Source organism: Thunnus albacares, chromosome 19 (assembly GCF_914725855.1).
Source record: "Thunnus albacares chromosome 19, fThuAlb1.1, whole genome shotgun sequence".
NCBI classification, from domain to species: domain Eukaryota; kingdom Metazoa; phylum Chordata; class Actinopteri; order Scombriformes; family Scombridae; genus Thunnus; species Thunnus albacares.
Window position 1 is genome coordinate 13,642,704 of NC_058124.1, and position 19,529 is coordinate 13,662,232.

Sequence of the window (19,529 nt, forward strand, 5' to 3'; positions counted from 1 at the left end):
TCTACACTATATACCTTCCCATAATGCATTTCCCTTAATAATTTAAAGCCTTTCCAGAGGGAAACCTTTTTTTTCAGTTGTCTGTGACGCTGAATTTGCTCCAGTTTAAAAAGTGAAAGGATGATTGCTGCAGTTAAATGACAGATGTTTCCAAACATTCTGCAATCTTATCAGGTATTTGATCCTGACTCATTCTATAATTCAAGGCCCACCTGCTTCATCAAATCTTGTTCTACTCGAGTACATTTTGTTGAGTGCTGCCATCTTCTGGTGACTTGTCAGTACAGCTGAAAAAAATCATGCCAATGATCGAGCACCAACTTTAATGCTAAACTGAGATTTTTAAAATTATCTTATAAAGGAAGTGAAATAATATCACATAACAATAAATGAATATAACAATAAAAGTTTTATTAAACTTGTCTTCCCTGCGCTATCATCATTAATGTTCCTAGAAAAATTCATGTTGCAATAGTATGACCTTTATAAAACATACAGTAAGTATTTTAAGCAGACCCTCATAGGCCTCCAGCAGCAGCATCCGACGTCATTTCTTCAGTAGATCAGTCAACATTGCTTTGATGTTTTCTGGTTCACCTCTGTTCAAAGTGGCATTGAACTCTCTCTTTTTTTTCCAAACAAGCTGTAGGTCACCCTTTAGCGTGGGCCAGTTCCTCTCCTGCATTCACACATTCTGTAGGCACATATGTAGAAAATACCTGCAACAGAAAGAGGCATGCATAAGAACAATGTAATGGACCTATTAAAAGTAGTGAATAGTGCTCTAGCTCTATATATTTCTTTTTGAAGGGTGATGTTGCACAGTTTGTACAAAACTAAACATCAGATTAGTTTTATAGGGAGTCCTTTCTTCTTGGCTAGCCCTTGAATTCTGATTTTGAACATTTCAAACATACCAAAAGGGCTGGAGAGCACATCAAAATATGTAGTAAATTAAAGTTATTGCCTGGAATGCTGGACAGTAACCTCTGTAGTTATTGTTTTTCTGCATCCTCTGCCAAGTTTGGACATTAATGGAGTTTATGTTTGGACACAATTTGACCCCTGGCCTTTGCTCTTACTCACCTGCAAAGAAGGTCATGAGCATGGCCACCCAGCCCAGTATGTAGGACCAGGAGAAGCGCCAGTCACCGAAGCGCCTTCCCAGGAAGTTGACTGTCACTCCAGTATAGATGGCCATACCCAGTAGAACAAAGAAAGCTGAGAGGGAGAGAGGAAGGTTAGTTATAGTTATAGTTAAGGTAAATGTAAGTGTACGGCTGTGTGTGTGTGTGTGTGTGTGTGTATGTGTGTATGTGTTTGTGTGTGTGTATTTGTGTGCCAAATCAAAGGAAATAAGACTCACTGGAGACGAAAAACATGATTCCTGCAGCAAAGGAGCGATTGAACCTTTCAAAGGAGGAGAAATGTGCAAAGGACATGATGCCAGCGATGATGCCTGCAAAGCATGACATCCCTGAAAGGATCATGAAGGCCCTGGTGGCATTCCAGTAAGCTGCAAGGAAACAGGTAGACATAACAGGTGGAGATAGTCAAACATGTCACCCTTAAAAAATGTCTTTCCAACTAATACGCTTTGTAGACTAATACTGACATGATATCTGTCAACATCATTTTCACATTGACTCCCCAGTTTTGATCTTTCAAAGTGTCCATTTAGTGCTTCAGGGAAACTTTGGTTTCTCTTTGACTTATCAGAGGGCCTTTTGGTTTTTTTGCTCATGGAGACTTCAAGATTAGTAAACTCAACAAGCAAATGAACAGTTTTTCTCTATAATCTTTTACTATTTGTGTGTTCTAACACAAATTAGCTGTTGAATTCATCATTGAATATAGCCTCTGGGCAGTTCATGGCACTAAATAGGAGCTGAGAAAAGGAGAGGAGAGGCTGTCCGCACTCTGAAACTTGCAAGCTCCCAAGTATTATTGCCATATTTCAACCTGTAACGTCTTCATTGGGCAAACCCAGGCAATCACAGGTTGAAATGTTGGGATAAATACTTGAGAGCTTGCAAATGTCAGTGTGTGGACAGCCTCTCTTTTTCCCTTGTTGCTGTTTTTTGTCCTGCACTTGTACCCAATACGGTTGGATATGCACACTATCCTCATTTTTTGCACTAAACAGCAGCTCTCACACTTAAAAAAATAGCTAAGGCACATCTCCTACCTCATGATGCCCAAACATACATACATAGAGTGAAATAACAGACAAAAGTTCAAGGTCTCACTCACAGACACATGGCTGTCATGCCTGATTCTCTGCATTCACACACAATAGTATCAGACAATCTGGGTGAAAATAAAACTCCCCACTCCACTGATAGAAACACAATCATATATGTGTTTTTGATTTATCTCGTTCTCCTGGCATAGACATCCCGAGTGTCTTACCTATGCTATCAGTCTGCATGTAGCACTTGTTGGACATGCAGTACCTCCACAGACCCTGGTGTGCATAGTTTCCAGACAGGCGGTACTGCATCCAGTAGTCAGTTGCAGTGGAGACCACCAACAGGATATTACCCACAATAGCACAGAAGAGGCCCCCTCCCATGAAGCTGTACATCTTGAGCTGAGATAATGGGGCCACTGCAGAGCAACTATAATGTAACAAAGAGAAATAATCAAAGTCAAGGGTACCACAATATTGTAAAACAACATTTTGCTAGCCATGCACCACTTACACATGTACATACAGACTCACAGTCAGCCAAGTCAAATTCCTGTTTTCATATTGTCTTAAGAGCTGCACCTGAAGAGGTTGAATTAGATTACTTAGATTACTGTCACAATCTAAATCACTGAAACTAAGATTTGAAAGGTTGACAGTTGGTTTTGAAAGTATAAGCTATGGTTTTAAAACTGGAAAATAGGATTCAAACATTCAAGAAATAAGATTTGACTGTGTGAAAGTTTCAGATCGTTTACCCGTGTGAAAATCCCATCAGAAATCCCAGAATGCAAAGCTGAAAGAGCAGATCCGAATCTCTAAAAAAGTGAGTTGAATCTCTGAAAAGACTGTTAAATGTCTGTAAAGCAAAACCCAAAACTTTGAAGATGCAGATTTGCAACATTTAACATTTACGCTGCAAATATTGTGTTAATGAAACAATTATTTCAGACATTCAAATCTTGTTTTCAAATGTTGAAATCCTATTTCTCAGTTTTACAACCACAGTTTATACTTTAAAAACCAACTTTCAACCTTTCAAATCTTAGTTTTAATGTTCTAGTTTGTGAAGGTAATCCAACTTCATAGGCTATACAGTCAACATCACACCTCAACCATAAAACAGTATGAAAACCAAAATCTGAATTGTGAGGGTAATCTAACCTCATACTAACTCAAACACACTGTGTGAATTAAAATATGTTGTTTCCACCTTAACACAACAGAACTTTGGACATCTTAAGAAAATGTACTGATACTCAGCATGTTCATAGTTGTGAAAGTCACTCCAATCAAATACTTGTGATTTGAGTGATGAAAAACATATATGATGCCAGCCAATCAGAAAGCCAAAATACATTAAGGGAAATAATGAAATATGAAGCAAAGTCATTAACATATCGCTGCATTTAAAACTCAAGCAGGCTTTTCATCAATTATATTTACCTCATTTTTAGTGGTAACATCACTATTAGTTGAACAAGAGCACAGAAAAAACTATTCTTTATGATGTTACAGTTTGTTGTAGTTTCCCTTCCCAATCCACATGTCACACCAGTGCTTGTTCAGCAGTAATGAGGTTTTATCTGATTCCGCCAGCCTCTATCCAGTCACAGTCATCATAAATGTAAATGTATCGCTCCAGGATACACACACACACACACACAAAACACACTCTGAAATTTGATCCCTTACCTTGTTTCTGGAAATGCACCCTCTTTACTGCCCACCTTTCTGAGGTAAAGATAGAGACGGGCGGAGGGGAAGAGAGAGAGCGAGAGCTGGTGCTCACTTAGGGAGAAAGAGAGAGAGTCACAGACAATACTACAACCAAAAAGTTGTCCCCCTTGTTTTTTCTGTTGATGAAAGCAAAATCTTTTGCAGCAATCAGTCTCCCTGTGTGGGATGCGCTAGAACGAGACACCGCAGGGGCCACGGTGCATGTGACCCTGTACATTTGAGAGTGCATATGTGTGTCTGTGTGGGGTTTGTGGGGCCTTCGAAAAGGGGTAGGTGTCCATGTTTCTTTTTTGGGGAGGTTTTGTTTGTTTGTAAATGGTGTGCTCTAGAACTGGGGATATGCATAGGTATGCAGGACTGTGTGTGTCAATGTAACATGCTGAAACACACACTTTTCTTTCAGTGGTGTCACACTGTGTGGCATGGAGAGACACATATAGAGGGAGCGCTCTATAAGCAGTGCTTCTCTCTTTACTAAATGATTGTCTTGACTAAGATCAAATATTATTTAGAAAGGGGTCCTCCGCGCATCTTCCAGAAATATGCAGCTGAATCAGGTGCTTCTCAGGTCAGAGACGGCAAGTTTCAGACGGGAAAAGACTTTGCAGCCATTAATAGTGCAAACAGACCAAAGCAATCAATGTGCTCCAGTCTTTTCTCACATCAAATATCATTTACGTTTTTTTCTTCCCTGAAGTCTACCTTACTGACTATAGAAGAGTAATATTAAGAATTTAAAAACCTTCAGCAACTAATGTAACTCATACTAACAACACTAACACAAAAAAAGTAAATATGCACTCTCACTCTCTCTCTCACTCTCTCTTACACACATGCAAATCTTTTATTTAATAGATAAAGTATTAAAATACAAAACATACAAATGTCAATGTCCATGAAACTAGAGATAAGACACCATAAACCAAATAAAACAAAAGAAAATGCAACATGATTACCGTGATTTAAATCTTTGGAGAAAGAGAAAAAAGGGTGTAAGAGAGCAAGATGGCAGGAGAGGCATGTCCATAACTCCTCTGGCCCTGAGCCCCAGGTAACAAAGAGGGCACCACCGGACCGCCCCTGAACAGGTCAGCATGGGTCAGTCAGGCTGGAACAATTTTATTTTTAAGTATATGTTATATTGGATCTGCTATTGGTGCCACCAAAACCATTGCATTGATCAAGCCTGTTTGGGGTTTGTTTCCTCCCAGAATTGCCCCTGTGATTATTAGGGATATATTTTTTTATGCCAGTGATATTCAGGAGCAGTCTTAATTAAAGAAACCCAGACCTGACAGGTAGGTCATCTACCTAAGTGTCATTATAATTAATCTGTAGATCAAAACTACTAATTAAACCTGACATTTGATGTAAATTGAATAGACACTGATCAGATGCAGACAAAGAATGATGCCACACTGATGTTGTGATGTGATGAAGACAGAACTTTTTGTCTCTTTAGATTTAATAACTAATGTAAGTGTATAATAATAACAGATCAGCAGTAGAAATTAATCATATGTACTCCAGTCTATACATTTTTTTTGCAGACTTGAAGCTCTGGTGGGTGAATTGGATAGCCAACGGGTTAATTAAGCATGACAGTAAGGTTATTATCACTTTCAATTCAAATATGCAAAATTTACTTTGAAGATATGCTGCAATTTCTGACGAGTCGAAAAAATATTTTTAATTTGTTATGATATGATTCTCATATTTACACAAAATAAATGACACAGTACTTCACTTTTGAGACATCAACAAAGAATTATTTTGTATTATTGATTCATCTGTAAATTACATTTTTGACCAATTAATTAATCATTTGCCGATTAAATGATGGTAAGTGCTGAAAAATGTGTAACACAATATGCCAGAGCCCAACATTCAAAAATCTTAATACATTCAACTTACAATAATTTAAAACAGAGAGAAGCCACAAATCCTTACATTTTAGGAACTGGGAACAAATCATTTGCTAATTTGTGTTTGATAAATGACTTAAAAGATTAATCTATAATCAAAATTGTTCGTAATTTTTTCCCACCATCCACTAGTTGATTACTACAGTACTTGACTTGTTCACTCAATTTTCAGAGGGTCTATTTGACTTTGATGTTGTAGTAGAAAAAAAGTTCAAAAAACTTTCTTGACGTGTTCATCTGATTAGTCAAATTTGTTTTCTACATATAATATAACTACCACCTTCAGAGTCATGATGTAACTGGCAGTTTCTTTGTCAAACATAACATAAACCTATCGTAATAATAATAATAATAATAATAATAATAATAATAATAATAAACTTTATTTCACGAACATAGAGAACTAAAACAAAGAATTTAAAAGAACAACATACACAGAAAATGCAATAAAAACAGGGATTTCAAGAAGTGGTCAAACATAGAGAGATAAAACATAATATAAAAAGAACAACATATAAACATGTGAGTAGACATTATAAAAATATTGTACCAAATATTATACAATTGAGTACATGAATGAGATTAATTCTTGGGAACAAAATGCCAGGGGAACATTATTAGGGGGGCATGTTGAAAAGAACTTTGAAGATCCCCTCCAGACATGTTTTAAGATGTATATAAAATACTTTACTTTGAATAATAATTTGTGTCTGATATGGCTTTTCCACAAAAAACAGTTAAATTATCTTGTTAAAATCATTAAAATTACATCTACTCCTTCTCCCTCATTAAAAAAAATCCAGAATCTATAAATATGCAAATATTTTTCATCTCAAAAGTTGATCTGAAAGTTAGAGACCCAAGATGTCTCCTACTTCCCCGTAAAGTCCATTCTCAAGTTACCACTTCACACTTTTGTAAATTGAATATTGGACTGGGATTGGCCTCCAAACTATTTGTGATGTCACAAATCACGCTTGTAGGTCTACCCCTTTATATCAGATTTTCAGTGAGCTCAGAGAAACTTTCCACTTTCAGCAGATGAAACAGCCTTCTAGTGTCAAACTCTGCAGATACATCATTCTGCACAATGAAACTCAAAACGTCTCAAACTGTAGGAACAAGAAGAAAAACATATTTTTTTAATGGAGGGGGACTTTAAAATTAAAAAAAATAATAAAATAATGACTACATAAAATAAATAAATAAAAACAATAAAAATTAAAATATATATATATATATATAAATAAAATATAGCTAAAATAAAATAAAATAAACAACAGAAGTGTTAACCCTTTTTACAGTCTTCTTATTAGTGCAACCTGAGTGTAACACACTGGAGTCTGACCTCTCTTGACCCGGAAGCTGACGTCAGACCCGAGCTGTTCCATCGGTGGAGTAAAGATGGCTGACCAAGGCGCCGCAGATCCTGGTAATAACAACAATAATAAACCTGACGTCTCGGAGGGAACCATTATTAAGGTCACAGTAAAAACCCCTAAAGACAAGGAAGAAATCGCCATCGCAGAAGATGCCTCTGTCACTCAGGTGTGTTGATGTCGCCGTGTTCTAACGTCATGCCCCTGCCCACAACTTCAGCTAGGAAGGCTAGCTAGCACTATTAGCATTTGTCGCCACTCTTACCGGCTAATGGAGAGTGTGTGGAATTAAAGAGCCTATGTATAGTGAAAGTATTACTGCTTGTGTTAACAGTTGTTCGGCGTTATTAAAGTTGTTGACACCCAATAGGGAGATATAACCATGTTTTGTATTTCAAATGGCTAACCGGCTAGCCAGCTAACGGTAGCAGTTAGCTAATGAGCTAACTCGGTTTGCGAGCTTTAGCCTACGTTAGCTCACTGTGTAGCCAAACAAGTGTCAGCTGACGGGTTGTGTTCTGACTATTGCATCAAGCATTAATGCCCCGATAGATAGATGGTTGGTATGCTGAGTCGCTTTCATTTCCCCCTTTAGCTCAACAGCTCTGAAAATGCTAAAGCTTGCTGTCTCTCTAGAACATTCTCACAGCTACCACTGAGTCATTCAGCTTTCAGGGGAATATACACTACTCTCACTGCCACTGTTGGCTTGGCGACGTGTTGCAGTGCAATTATGGGGCAAGAATGAAATCATGGTTTCTTCAGTTTGTTGCCGTCAATGCAAAGCTAGCTTTTATCATTACTGTGTGGCCTCAAGTAGCTTTTTTGTCTGGTTGTCTTAAACAGATATGTGTCATGTGCAAACATTTGACTTGCATCTCTTAATTTCTAAGTATGTGTTATTGTCCTTTATCTACATGTGGCTTTATATTTGATGTTATGAAAGAGAACATTTGCATTCTTTGAGATGCACGTTTTATATACAGTGGTGTCAAATTATTAAAGATCCCCTCCAGACATGTATTAAGACATACAAAAGTAATATGCTTGGAATAATAATATGTGTCTGATGTGGTTTGCACACAAGTAAGTCCAGTTACCTCATTAAAATCCTTAAAATTAGATCTCCTCCTCCTCCCTTATTGAAAAATTCAGAACTCATGAACATGCAAATATTGCTAATTTCAAAAGTGAAACTGCTGTACACAGCATGTCTTCTGCTTCACTGGAAAGTAAATTTTCAGTGTAGAATGTTGTAGGTTTCAAGTTTCCGCATCACACTTTAAAAGATGAATTATGGACCAGGATTGGCTTCAAAACCAGTTGTGATGTCACAAATCCTGCTCGTAGGCCCACCCCTTTTAATCAGATTTTCAGTGAGCACAGAGAAAAGGTCTTTTTTCAGTAATTGAATTTAAAAACAGCCTTCTATTGTCAAACTCTGCACTGTGAAGCTCAAACATCCAGTTGAAGTAACAATAACCAAAACACATTTTTGAGTGGAGGGGGACTTTAAAGATCCCCTCCAGAGACCAGACATGTATTAAGACATACAAAAATACTCTGCTTGCAACAATAATGTGTGTCTGATATGTTTTTACAGAAAAAGTTTAATAACCATGTTACAATCCTTAAAATGGCATCTACTCCTCCTCCCTCATTAAAAATTCCAGAATCTATGAATATGCAAATATATTTCATCTCAGAAGTCTAACTGATTAAAGCATGATTTGTGTTCTCAAATCATGCTTGTAGGCCCACCCCTTAAAGGGATAGTTCACATTTTTTGAAGTGGGGTTGTATGAAGTACTTATCCATAGTAAATGTATTACCTGCAGTAGATTTGGGTCGGCACCCCTCCAGTTTGGAGATGCAGGCAGAAGTACCAGCACGGAAGCTAAGCAGTGTCCTGCTGTGGACAGGGCCAGCAGCAAAACATATTTTAGCCACCTAAAAAAAATCAGTCAGTTTAAGTATATGCTACATTTAGAATATTTTCACTGCTTTACCTTGCCTTCATATAGCCCTTTCCTTTGGCACTACATTTCTCAACCATTCCTACGATTGCCGCGCACTGTATTACGCCACAACAGCACTTTCTGACTCAAACAGCTGATCTGCGGTGTAATACAGTGCATGACATGCGTAGGGATACAGAGGTTCTACAGTTGAGAAAATGTAGTGCCAAAGGAAAGGGAGGTAAAGCTGTGAAAATATTCTTAATATAGTGGAAATTCTAAATATAGCGTTCACTGCTGCAAATAGGATAAGTACACAACAGTTACTTGGAAGTTTAAGGTCTGATGGTTGCAAGAAAACAAACAGAATAGAGCAGCGCTACTGAGATGTAATCAGCACAATCTCAATATTATCTTTGGCTTTTCCTATTTCTCACCTCATATCCCTTTTTATATTCTCTTTCTCACCTGGTATTTTCATTATTTTTTGTTGTCTTGTAGTTTAAAGAAGAGATCTCGAGGCGGTTCAAAGCCAAACAGGACCAGTTGGTCCTGATATTTGCAGGGAAGATCCTGAAGGACGGCGACAGCCTCAGCCAACACGGCATCAAGGATGGCCTGACAGTTCACCTAGTCATAAAGACAGCACACAAGTAAGGCCACATCATTATACAAAGAATGTTGGTTCAACAGAACAACTAGCAGCAGGCTTGTAGGAAGTATTTATTTGCCTTGCAGTATAATCTTGTTGTGGTATTTATGTTTAATTTCAATGTCCAGACACTCTATCATCTGACAGTGTGCACTGATTTGCTTATATACCTACTTCTTCCCTGTAGGGCAGGAGATGGTGGTAGCACCTCAGCCTCCAGCTCATCCTCCACCCAAGCAGGCAGTACCTCCACCTCTAGTCCAGGCACCAACCCCTCCTCCACAGCAGGCTCTACTGGTTCTGCCCCACCACCCACACAGACGCCTAACATACTGAGTGAGTCCACCTGTATGTAACTGTTTACATTCAAACACCCTTAACTGGTTGAGCACCACATAGAAACTGTATGTAACTTTCACTCACCCATCTCCCCTCCCTCAGCTGGCTTTGGTGACCTGTCTAATCTGGCTGGACTGGGCATGGGCTCAGCAAACTTCATGGAACTGCAGCAGCAGATGCAGAGGCAGTTGATGTCCAACCCAGAGATGCTTTCACAGATCATGGAGAACCCGCTGGTGCAGAACATGATGTCTAACCCAGACCTGATGAGGCAGATGATTATGGCCAATCCTCAGATGCAACAGCTGATGGAACGCAACCCTGAGATCTCACACATGCTCAACAACCCTGAGCTCATGAGACAGGTAAAGGAAATGAAGAGGTACTGAATTAGCACAGACATGACTACAGTAGTTTCCACCTACATTTTGGTGTGTTTATTCAGGATTTGTATGAGCTTTTGGTTAAAATAAACTTTAAATGACCTCCCCCTTTTATCACACCTTAGACCATGGAGCTAGCCAGGAACCCAGCCATGATGCAGGAAATGATGCGGAACCAGGACCGGGCTCTGAGCAACTTGGAGAGCATCCCAGGGGGTTACAATGCCTTGAGGAGGATGTACACAGACATCCAGGAACCCATGTTCAGTGCGGCCAGGGAACAGGTAGGGGGGGGTACTGAACAACGGGGGGGGTTGTTTACTGATCAAATCCGCACTTCTGTATTTTTGTGTTAATCCTGGTCACCTTTTTATGGCTGTGTTTGCCACTGTTAAGGGCCTTTTATTGTAAAATATCCAAATAACTATGTTGACTATTTTTTGTTTTGTTTTTTTAAAATTCCAAATGTGACTAATCTCTTTCCCTGTAGTTTGGTAGCAACCCATTCTCAGCTCTAGGTGGTGGCTCTGAGTCTGGTGTCCAGCCATCACGGACAGAGAACCGGGAGCCCCTGCCCAACCCGTGGGGGCCACCAAATTCTTCAAACCCCACCGAGAGTGGAGCAGGTACCACAGGAAGCACTAGCACCACTGGGGGTACCAACCCCAGTGTGTCTAACCCTCTGGGCATCAATCCTGGCAGTTTGGGCAATGGTAAGATTATGATTCTAAAAGATCTTAAAGAAATAATTTACTTTGAATTATAATTTTTCTAATATGGTATTTCCACAAAAAATATTTTAAAAAATACATAAATATATTTTTTAAATTTAATTTAAAAATTGAAATGAGATCTACTCCCTCCAGAATCTCTGAATATACAAATATTGTTACTTTCAAAAGTTTAACTGCTGGACACAAGGTGTCTCCTTTTTCAATGAGAAGTCCATTCTCAGCGTATGTGCACTAAAGGTTTCAAGTTTCCACATCACACTTGTATTAGTTGCATTCTGGACCACAATTAGCTTCCAAACTAGTTGTGATGTCACAAATCCTACTCGTAGGCCCACCTCTTAAACTCAGGTTGCAGGTGAACACAGAGAAATTTTCCACCTTCAGTAGATGAATATGAAAACAGCCTTCTAGTGTCAAACTCTACATACATCATTCTGCTCAGTGATGCTCAAACATCCAACTAAAGAAACAATAAGCAAAACACATTTTTGAGTGGAAGTGGACTTTAATGCACTTGCATGCTAAGTAATTTAATTACTTACCTGTATACACATGTACATAAATAAACTCCTTTCTTGTCTGTGCATTGCAGGCATGTTCAACAGTCCAGGCATGCAGAGTCTAATGCAGCAGATCTCCGAAAACCCTCAGCTGATGCAGAACATGCTGTCTGCTCCCTACATGCGCAGCATGATGCAGTCACTGTCTCAAAACCCAGAGTTGGCCTCCCAGGTATGTAACCCAAAGACATCTACATACACACCACCAAACAGAAAACACACATAGATATCGTCATATTACAATGGAAACCCTGAAATATTAAATTCAGAGTCTGCCCAAGAACTCTTTGTTATTCTGATGATGCACCACAGATGGCATCGATTGATTATATTGAACCCTGCAGTTTGTAATGAATTGTAAATAGTGGAGTCCAGCCAGGCCTGTTGTGCATTAGACCAATGAGCCCAGTTATTTAGTGCACACTCAACAGAGTGGATTGTCTGTTAAGCTCATTTGCAGCAAATTGTAAGAAAGAATAAACAACGCAGCTCTGACTTATTTAGTTTTAATAAACAATACTGACTCTATGGCAAACCAGGACAACCTTACAGTGGGGTGCTGCTCATTCAAACCGTTAGAAGTTGTGATATGAATGACAAGGATTCCCCACAACTTTTATTTCTGTTATTCTGTTTGAAACCTATGCTAAGGTGCTAAACATATATAATTTAAATATGAACTCCAGTGAGTAAGCAGCATATCCTGATGTGGAATGACACATTACTTTGACTTTCTTTCCTTCTCTCTCTACCAGGTTTTGATGAATAACCCCTTGTTTGCTGGAAACCCACAGCTGCAAGAACAGTTCAGATCTCAGCTGCCCATCTTTCTGCAGCAGGTACTACACACACTTCAACTGCTTAAGTCAGTCCTAGCTTTTTATGTTTTTTTTTCTAATAAGGCACAACGATAAATAGCCATAGTGACATAAAGAATTGTACTGGTTGGCCCACAGGGGGCAGTATACTGCAACAAGCCATAATCCAGGTATTGTGAACTATAGCACAGATATGTATTTGCACATGCTGAACATTTTTGTCTTGAGGATTATACATATCTGCCTATCTGGCTACCAGTTTAGATTTTTAGATAAGCCTCAGCCCAGGTCAAAAGGCAACTACATTGTGTGCCTTTGCCTGTGTTAATTATCTTTCAGTAAAATTAAAGTACATTAGATTGACTATTTATTGATTGATTGGTTAATTTATTGCTACTCGGTCTGTTTGGTTGCAGATGCAGAACCCAGAAGCCCTGTCAGTGATGACCAACCCCCGGGCCATGCAAGCCCTAATGCAGATCCAACAGGGCTTACAGACACTGCAGACAGAAGCTCCAGGCCTCATGCCAAGGTACGCTCACGCTGACAAATACACTCATGAGTTGCATTTTCATACTTAGCTTTTATTTTTAATAACTCTTTTTTTCTTCTTCTGACCTAGTTTGATGACAGGTGGAATTCCCGGCGTGCCCACAGGAGGGGGAATGCCCACAGAGAACCCTGCCTCCCCACCTAGCAGTGCAGGAACACCGCCAAACGCCGCCCAGCAGCAGCTGATGCAACAGATGCTTCAGATGTTTGCTGGAGGAGGTGGAGGAGGAGGAAGTGCACCGGTACACACATACACACATGCACAGGGATTACATATTTCACACCTGTATGATTTCTTTTTTTAAGTTACATTTATTTTCTCCCTGTAGAGCCAGACCCCAGAGGTTAGGTTCCAGTCCCAGCTGGACCAGCTGAGCGCTATGGGCTTCATCAACCGCGAGGCCAACCTGCAGGCCCTCATCGCTACTGGAGGAGACATCAATGCCGCTATCGAGAGACTGCTGGGCTCACAGCCCTCGTAAAGACATACAGTACATAATGACACACAGACACGTGCATACATACATACTTAACTCATAAACACACCCTGCATCTACAGAGAACCAAGAGAAATTTAAATGTATCGTCCCAAACTTTACAGACGAAACTTGGGCAGGATCTGTAAGACCCTCATTCTACATTTGTTCTCAGATCATTCCCTATCCCCATACTTTCTCTTTTTGGCGTCATCCACCCAGATCTCTGTCCCAGAGTGCTGCTGTAGAGCCGGACTGAACCACTCTCATCTTGAGGGGTGTTCTGGTGCAGAGAAGGAACGAAAACCTCTCCTGAAAAGGGATTCCCAACAATTTTCTTCATTTATTGTGTTCTTCATATAAAACTGGTGTCGAGGGTGGCAGACGAGCATTTACATAATACAGATTAAACCCATGTGATGTGATTGGCTGTTGGCTCTGTTCCGCACGTGCCCGTTAGGAGGCAGTTTGTTAGCATTTATCAAGCAAACTGTGAGTGAAGATCTTCTGGTATACAGACAGTAACACAGTACAAGAGCAGAAAGATATTTTGTCCATACATACATTACACCTCAACCTCATTCCTCCCTCTTTCCCCTGTTCTTGAGATTCTACATAAATAGCTGTTTTTGCCCAACAACTTTCACTATTTATTGCAAACGCTTAAGAAATGACGCCCTCCACACTTCCCTAAACTTGCAATTTGTCATTCCAGATTAAAGTGCCCACTCACGGGGCGCACAGTGTCTTTTCTTTCTGAGGCACCACTGCTGTGCCTTCTGTCCTCCCCTGCCCTAAAAGAGCATTGTCGGCAAATTAACACCCCCCCCCCACTCAGCAGGTTGATTAGAAGCCTCCATTGGGGGTCCTGAATAAATTCCACACATCAACATCTAGAACTTTTAACCATAATCAAATATCACATTGCAGCAGCGCCGAAGCAGAGGACGCTGTTAGAATAAATATGAATGAAACAAACAGGCTTTCCTTTCATTTTAATCTGATTCTTCATTTTCTTCTCTTTTTTTCTTTTTTTGAGGTGCATTTAGTACCTAGAGATAATTATGATTTGACTCGCATTAAATAAACATGGAAATCAAGTGAGTAAAAAAAAAAAAATGGAAAGGCTTTAAAAACAATTCTGGTATGGTGGCACCATACATTTCTAAAATCAAGATCTAGGTTGTCTTATTTTTTTTCCTTTTGGAAATCTCAGCATTGTAGTTGTGGTAACCTTGGCAACTGCTTCTATAGCTTTGCTTTGTGTGTTGACCTCAGCTGAAAAAAATCCATCTCCCAATTGAACATGTTGAAACTAACTTTTAACAGTACTGTACTAAAAAAATAAAACATGGTCAAAAAACAGACTAAGGCCTGTGTCAGTTGATTATAGCCTTGTGATGGTGTAGAGGGGATGGTGCAAGATGACGTCTGTAGCATGCCATCCATTTAAATTTTCTGGCCTTGAAGTTCCCATAAAATAATTAAAGTCCCCCTCCACTCAAAACTGTGTTTTGCTTATTGCTACTTCAGTTGGATGTTTGACCTTCACTGAGCAGAATGATGTATGTTCAGAGTTCAACACCAGAAGGCGGTTTTGACATTCAGCTGCTGAAAGTGTCTCTGTGCTAACCAAAAAACTAAGTTAAAGAGTGTCCCTTTGAGCAAGATTTGTGACATCACAACTAGTTTGAAGCCAATTCTGGTCAAGTAAACAAATAATACAAGTGTGATGTGGAAACTTCCACACACAATGAGAATGGACATTACAGCGAAGAAGGAGACGGCTTGTATCCAGCATTTAAAATTTTTTTTAAAAATTAGCATATTCATAGATTCTGATATTTTTAGTGAAGGAGAAGAAGTAGATGTCAGTTTACGGAATTTAACGAGACACCATTATTCAAAGTAGAGTATTTTATTTACATCTTAAAAGATGTCTGGAGGGGATCTTTAATAATAATTTGATGCTTTTATCTGTTTAATATGAAAATGTTGCATATTGAAATGTAAGATAAAATAATCTGCTTTTGGGTGTTTTTGGGGGAACAAATGTCACACTGAGGTATGTAAGTACAGTTTCTTTGGTATTATTATGGGTAACACTGTTTCAGAATCTGTTTTATTAGCAAAGTATGGAAGCATACAAAGAATGTGACTTGGCGTTTGGTCCCACAAATGCAACAGAGAAGAATAAAAATAGAACAAAAGTAAGGTAATAATGAAATAAACAAAATAATCATTAAAATTAAAATCTATATACTGAATGGAATCATCATAGTTTTGAAATGGTATATTGACTGTACAAAGGAAATATGGACTGTGCTATTGTCAAAGAAATTGTAGTGTATGAAATAGATGAATGTGACAAGTGATAAAATTAAATGTGACATTTTTTGGGTCCCATAGTTCTCAATATTTTCAGAGAAACAAACTGATGTAACCAGAAAGGACATAAAGGTAATTTTTCCAGTGTAACCCAGAGTCTTGGTCAGCTGACACATGCACTACTAAAATGTGTCAACAGGGGAACACAAAATAAAATCAAATTTGAAGTGACGTTTCCAATGATGAATGAACATTTACTTTGGTTTAAATTGACCAGTTCTTGTAGGAAAATTCCGCTGAAAATCAAACAACTGACCCTCAAAATTGTGGACTTGTAAAATAAAGCATTTCCAAATTAAAACCCTCAATATTTTAAATATAACCATTATAATTTCCTGGTTTCAGCCGGGTGTAAAATGGCGACGTGTCCGAGTACACAGATCCACCTGTTAGGTGAGGTTTATTGTCAAACAATAAACAGAAGGGTTGAGTGAAAGAAGAGCATAAGAGAGGGTGGAGTCTGTTCCTGATGACTACCTGCAAGTGGTTGTACCTGTTCCACCTGCTCTCCTCCCCCCAGCACTCCCTTAGGTGTCAGCTGATGAAGGATCGGCAGGCCACAGGACTCCTGCCTGCCTGCCTGCCCTCAATCGGGATCTACCCTTATCCACAGATAAAGAAGGAAGCTGGTGGGTGCAGCTGAACCTGTTTTCTTTTTCTCTTCCATTTTCACCTTTACTCTCTCTCTCCAGTGTGGAGAGAGAGAAAAAGGAGTGTGGTTGTCTTTTTTTCTCTTTTCTTTGGGATCCAACACTGAAAGTGGCTTCAGAAGATTTAAACAGGAGCCCTCGCAACTGAACGCAGCATGGGGTCTGATGAGTCATACAACTTTGTCTTTAAAGGTGAGTTGTGTTTACTTTACTTGTGATTGTGTATGGAAATACTGTATGAAGCCTATAGTGTACATTGCCTCTAGACGTTAAAGCTGTCATGTGCAGCTCTGCTGCTCAGCTGCCTGCTCTGATTTCCGAGGAAAACTGGGAATGACGGAAAGGAGGAAGTGATAGCCTTCTTTCCATTTGACTGTAAAAACATTTGACCTTTGACCTTTTCATCGTCTTACATTAACATAAATCAGTTTCCTGCTTTCATAATGGACTGCTTTGTGGTTTGTACGCTTATTTCCCTGCTTGAAATAAACCGCCTGTTCCATTCATTCCACAGTAAAGTCAGCCACAGGGTATCTGCCACGTTTATGTGATGTCACTCTGTCTGGTGTCCCATAACGGTGACAGAAAGTCTACATGTGTTAGAGGAGATAAAGAATATCTGAAAGTAGTTATTTTGACCGATTAAAAGTTATATTTTTGGACTTCATGTGTAATAAAACAGTCATAGGAATTCTTTGCAATTAATGAATTTCTACTTCTTATGTGCCTGTGCAGTGGTTTTAATAGGAGAGTCTGGAGTAGGAAAGAGCAACCTTCTGAATCGCTTCACCAAGAATGAGTTCAATCACGACAGTCGCACCACCATTGGTGTGGAGTTCAGCACGCGGACTGTTCAGCTGGACAACTTTATCATCAAAGCTCAAATCTGGGACACAGCGGGGCTGGAGCGCTACAGGGCTATTACCTCAGCGTGGGTACACACACTCACACACACGCTGTATATTCACATAAGTAATAGACACATGATTAAGAGGTGAGAATTATCACATCAGTGTCGGCTCACGCATGTGTGCCAGTTTAAGTAACAAGGATTTTAGTGTGTGCATTAAAAGTCACACCACCTTCACACATTTTACAATATCACTACCAGCTTCCAGTTTGAGTGTTAAGATCCAACCCATGTCTGTTTGGTCTTTGTGGGCTCAGGTATTACAGGGGAGCAGTCGGAGCCCTGTTGGTCTATGACATTACCAAGCACCTAACCTATGAAAGCGCAGAGCGATGGTTGAAAGAACTGTACGACCATGCAGACCCTCACATGGTGGTCATGCTGGTAGGAAACAAGACAGACCTGGAGAGCCTCAGGACGGTGCCCACGGATGAGGCCAAAGACTTTGCAGGTCTGTTATGTAGTAATGTCTATGTTTTCACCACAAGATGTCTTATTGGCAGCTTTTCTCTTGCTTATATTTATCTGTAACTTTCTGTAAGTTGGCTTTGTGCTTGTTTTTTATTAATTCTTGTGATCATGAAACATGTATTAAATGCTCAGTACTGAATATTTTGCTCCCAAAACATGTCAGTGTTTGTTAATTGTGATGTTCATGATGAATCCAGAGAAGAAAGGTCTTATGTTCATGGAGACATCAGCGTTGGACTCCACCAATGTCGAAGCTGCTTTCAATGAAGTTCTCACAGGTACAGGAGTTCAGTCACTTGTGTCCAAACACACATCCTCACTTCAATGCATTTCTTTGACGTATTGATGCAAACATTGGGTCTGTGCCTCCATTATCTCCAGCGATCCATAAGAAGGTGGCCAGCAGAGAAGTGACCCGTGGCTCCATCAGTGCTGTGACCCTGTCCAGTCCCATCGGACCCACCAGCGAGGTGCAGGAGGAGCGCAGAGGCTGCTGCAATAGCTCCTAACACAGTGCTGTCTCTGTACATCTCGTCCTGGAACCAGCATCTCGCTTATCTGTCATCCAGCCTTAAGCACAATTTCATTCACACACAATTTGAAGAGCGAGGTACTCGTGTGACACCTAGGCAGTCATTGTTCAAACCTTTTCATATATAAAGGCAATACAGCATATCATTCAAAAACAATTTAAGATGCAGGACAGAGCTGCACATTTTGATGAAATCCATATTCTTGTTTTGGTGGCTAATGGGGGCTTTCTATTATAGATGTTTTTTTTCTTTTTAATCTCATCTTCATGTTTTTAAAGTGAAGTTGTAAAGTTGTATTGCTTTTATAAAGAAATGCACTGGGATCAACTTGGAATAAATTATTTATGTTATCCTGTTTGCGTGTAATTAACACACAGAAACATAAATTTATTATCTGCATAAGACAGATAATCTAAACAAGATGAGGGAATAGGAAAGAGGGCTGATGTGAAAAAAGGTTGGGGTGGAAGAAATACTCGGATCCTTTACTGAGGTAAAAATAGTAATATTGTAGAAATACTTAAAAGTATTTCAAGCTTCAAGTAAAATTTCACTTAAATAAAAGTTCTGAAGTGTTATCAGTTAAATATACTGAGTATCAAAGTATCAAAAGTAAAAGTATTCATTATGCAAACTGTGTTGTATTATTGAGATGTTATTATTGATGATTTACCACGTAAGCAGTATTTAATGTTGTAGCTGGTCTAGATGGGGCAAATCAAATTTGAACTAATTCATATGCTTCTGGGCAATTTAATCTAAAAAAATGTATCATATACATCTAGATCTATAAAGTAACCAACAACAACAGCTGTCAAAAAGATTAGTGGAGTAAAAAGTACAACGTTTTCCTCTTAAATATACTGGAGT

General features: G+C 39.2%; 3 protein-coding genes across 5 annotated transcripts; 2 read left to right on the top strand and 1 right to left on the bottom strand.

Moving 5' to 3' along the window:
* Positions 1-390: 390 nt before the first annotated feature.
* LOC122970160 (lens fiber membrane intrinsic protein-like) lies at positions 391-4,091 on the bottom strand. Of its 2 annotated transcripts, none has more exons than XM_044336224.1 (5): positions 3,887-4,091; positions 2,413-2,621; positions 1,367-1,516; positions 1,087-1,221; positions 391-719 (listed from the first exon to the last, which is right to left on the bottom strand). In XM_044336224.1, the coding sequence occupies exons 2-5, from the start codon at positions 2,585-2,587 to the stop codon at positions 658-660; spliced, it is 522 nt and encodes a 173-aa protein (XP_044192159.1). In that variant the 5' UTR covers positions 2,588-2,621; positions 3,887-4,091; the 3' UTR covers positions 391-657. The 2 variants fall into 2 exon arrangements, with proteins under 2 accessions (XP_044192159.1, XP_044192158.1); XM_044336223.1 differs by lacking the exon at positions 3,887-4,091 and adding an exon at positions 3,638-3,824.
* A 3,125-nt stretch (positions 4,092-7,216) lies between these two features.
* Positions 7,217-15,074, top strand: ubqln4 (ubiquilin 4). 2 transcript variants are annotated; one of them, XM_044335411.1, is made up of 12 exons: positions 7,217-7,404; positions 9,695-9,846; positions 10,033-10,181; positions 10,287-10,549; positions 10,693-10,851; positions 11,058-11,280; positions 11,894-12,033; positions 12,617-12,700; positions 13,096-13,211; positions 13,302-13,473; positions 13,561-13,722; positions 13,930-15,074. In XM_044335411.1, the coding sequence occupies exons 1-11, from the start codon at positions 7,261-7,263 to the stop codon at positions 13,711-13,713; spliced, it is 1,755 nt and encodes a 584-aa protein (XP_044191346.1). In that variant the 5' UTR covers positions 7,217-7,260; the 3' UTR covers positions 13,714-13,722; positions 13,930-15,074. The 2 variants fall into 2 exon arrangements, with proteins under 2 accessions (XP_044191346.1, XP_044191345.1); XM_044335410.1 differs by having other exon boundaries at positions 13,561-15,074.
* A 128-nt stretch (positions 15,075-15,202) lies between these two features.
* On the top strand, positions 15,203-19,009 carry LOC122969582 (ras-related protein Rab-25-like). Its single transcript, XM_044335412.1, has 5 exons — positions 15,203-16,937; positions 17,481-17,676; positions 17,913-18,106; positions 18,324-18,404; positions 18,508-19,009. Exons 1-5 carry the CDS (start codon positions 16,901-16,903, stop codon positions 18,633-18,635), a joined length of 636 nt encoding a protein of 211 aa, XP_044191347.1. The 5' UTR covers positions 15,203-16,900; the 3' UTR covers positions 18,636-19,009.
* Positions 19,010-19,529: the final 520 nt, after the last annotated feature.

Coding starts and splice junctions, on each gene's coding strand:
- LOC122970160 (XM_044336223.1), bottom strand. CDS start 3,657: ATGTTACCACTAAAAATGAG. Junction 2,622..3,637: donor ATGTTACCACTAAAAATGAG/GTAAATATAATT, acceptor GTTACATTATAG/TTGCTCTGCAGTGGCCCCAT. Junction 1,517..2,412: donor CATGCAGACTGATAGCATAG/GTAAGACACTCG, acceptor GTTTCCTTGCAG/CTTACTGGAATGCCACCAGG.
- ubqln4 (XM_044335410.1), top strand. CDS start 7,261: ATGGCTGACCAAGGCGCCGCAGATCCTGGTAATAACAACAATAATAAA. Junction 12,034..12,616: donor ACCCAGAGTTGGCCTCCCAG/GTATGTAACCCA, acceptor TCTCTCTACCAG/GTTTTGATGAATAACCCCTT. Junction 13,474..13,560: donor GAGGAGGAGGAAGTGCACCG/GTACACACATAC, acceptor TTCTCCCTGTAG/AGCCAGACCCCAGAGGTTAG.
- LOC122969582 (XM_044335412.1), top strand. CDS start 16,901: ATGGGGTCTGATGAGTCATACAACTTTGTCTTTAAAG. Junction 16,938..17,480: donor ATACAACTTTGTCTTTAAAG/GTGAGTTGTGTT, acceptor GTGCCTGTGCAG/TGGTTTTAATAGGAGAGTCT. Junction 17,677..17,912: donor TACAGGGCTATTACCTCAGC/GTGGGTACACAC, acceptor TTGTGGGCTCAG/GTATTACAGGGGAGCAGTCG.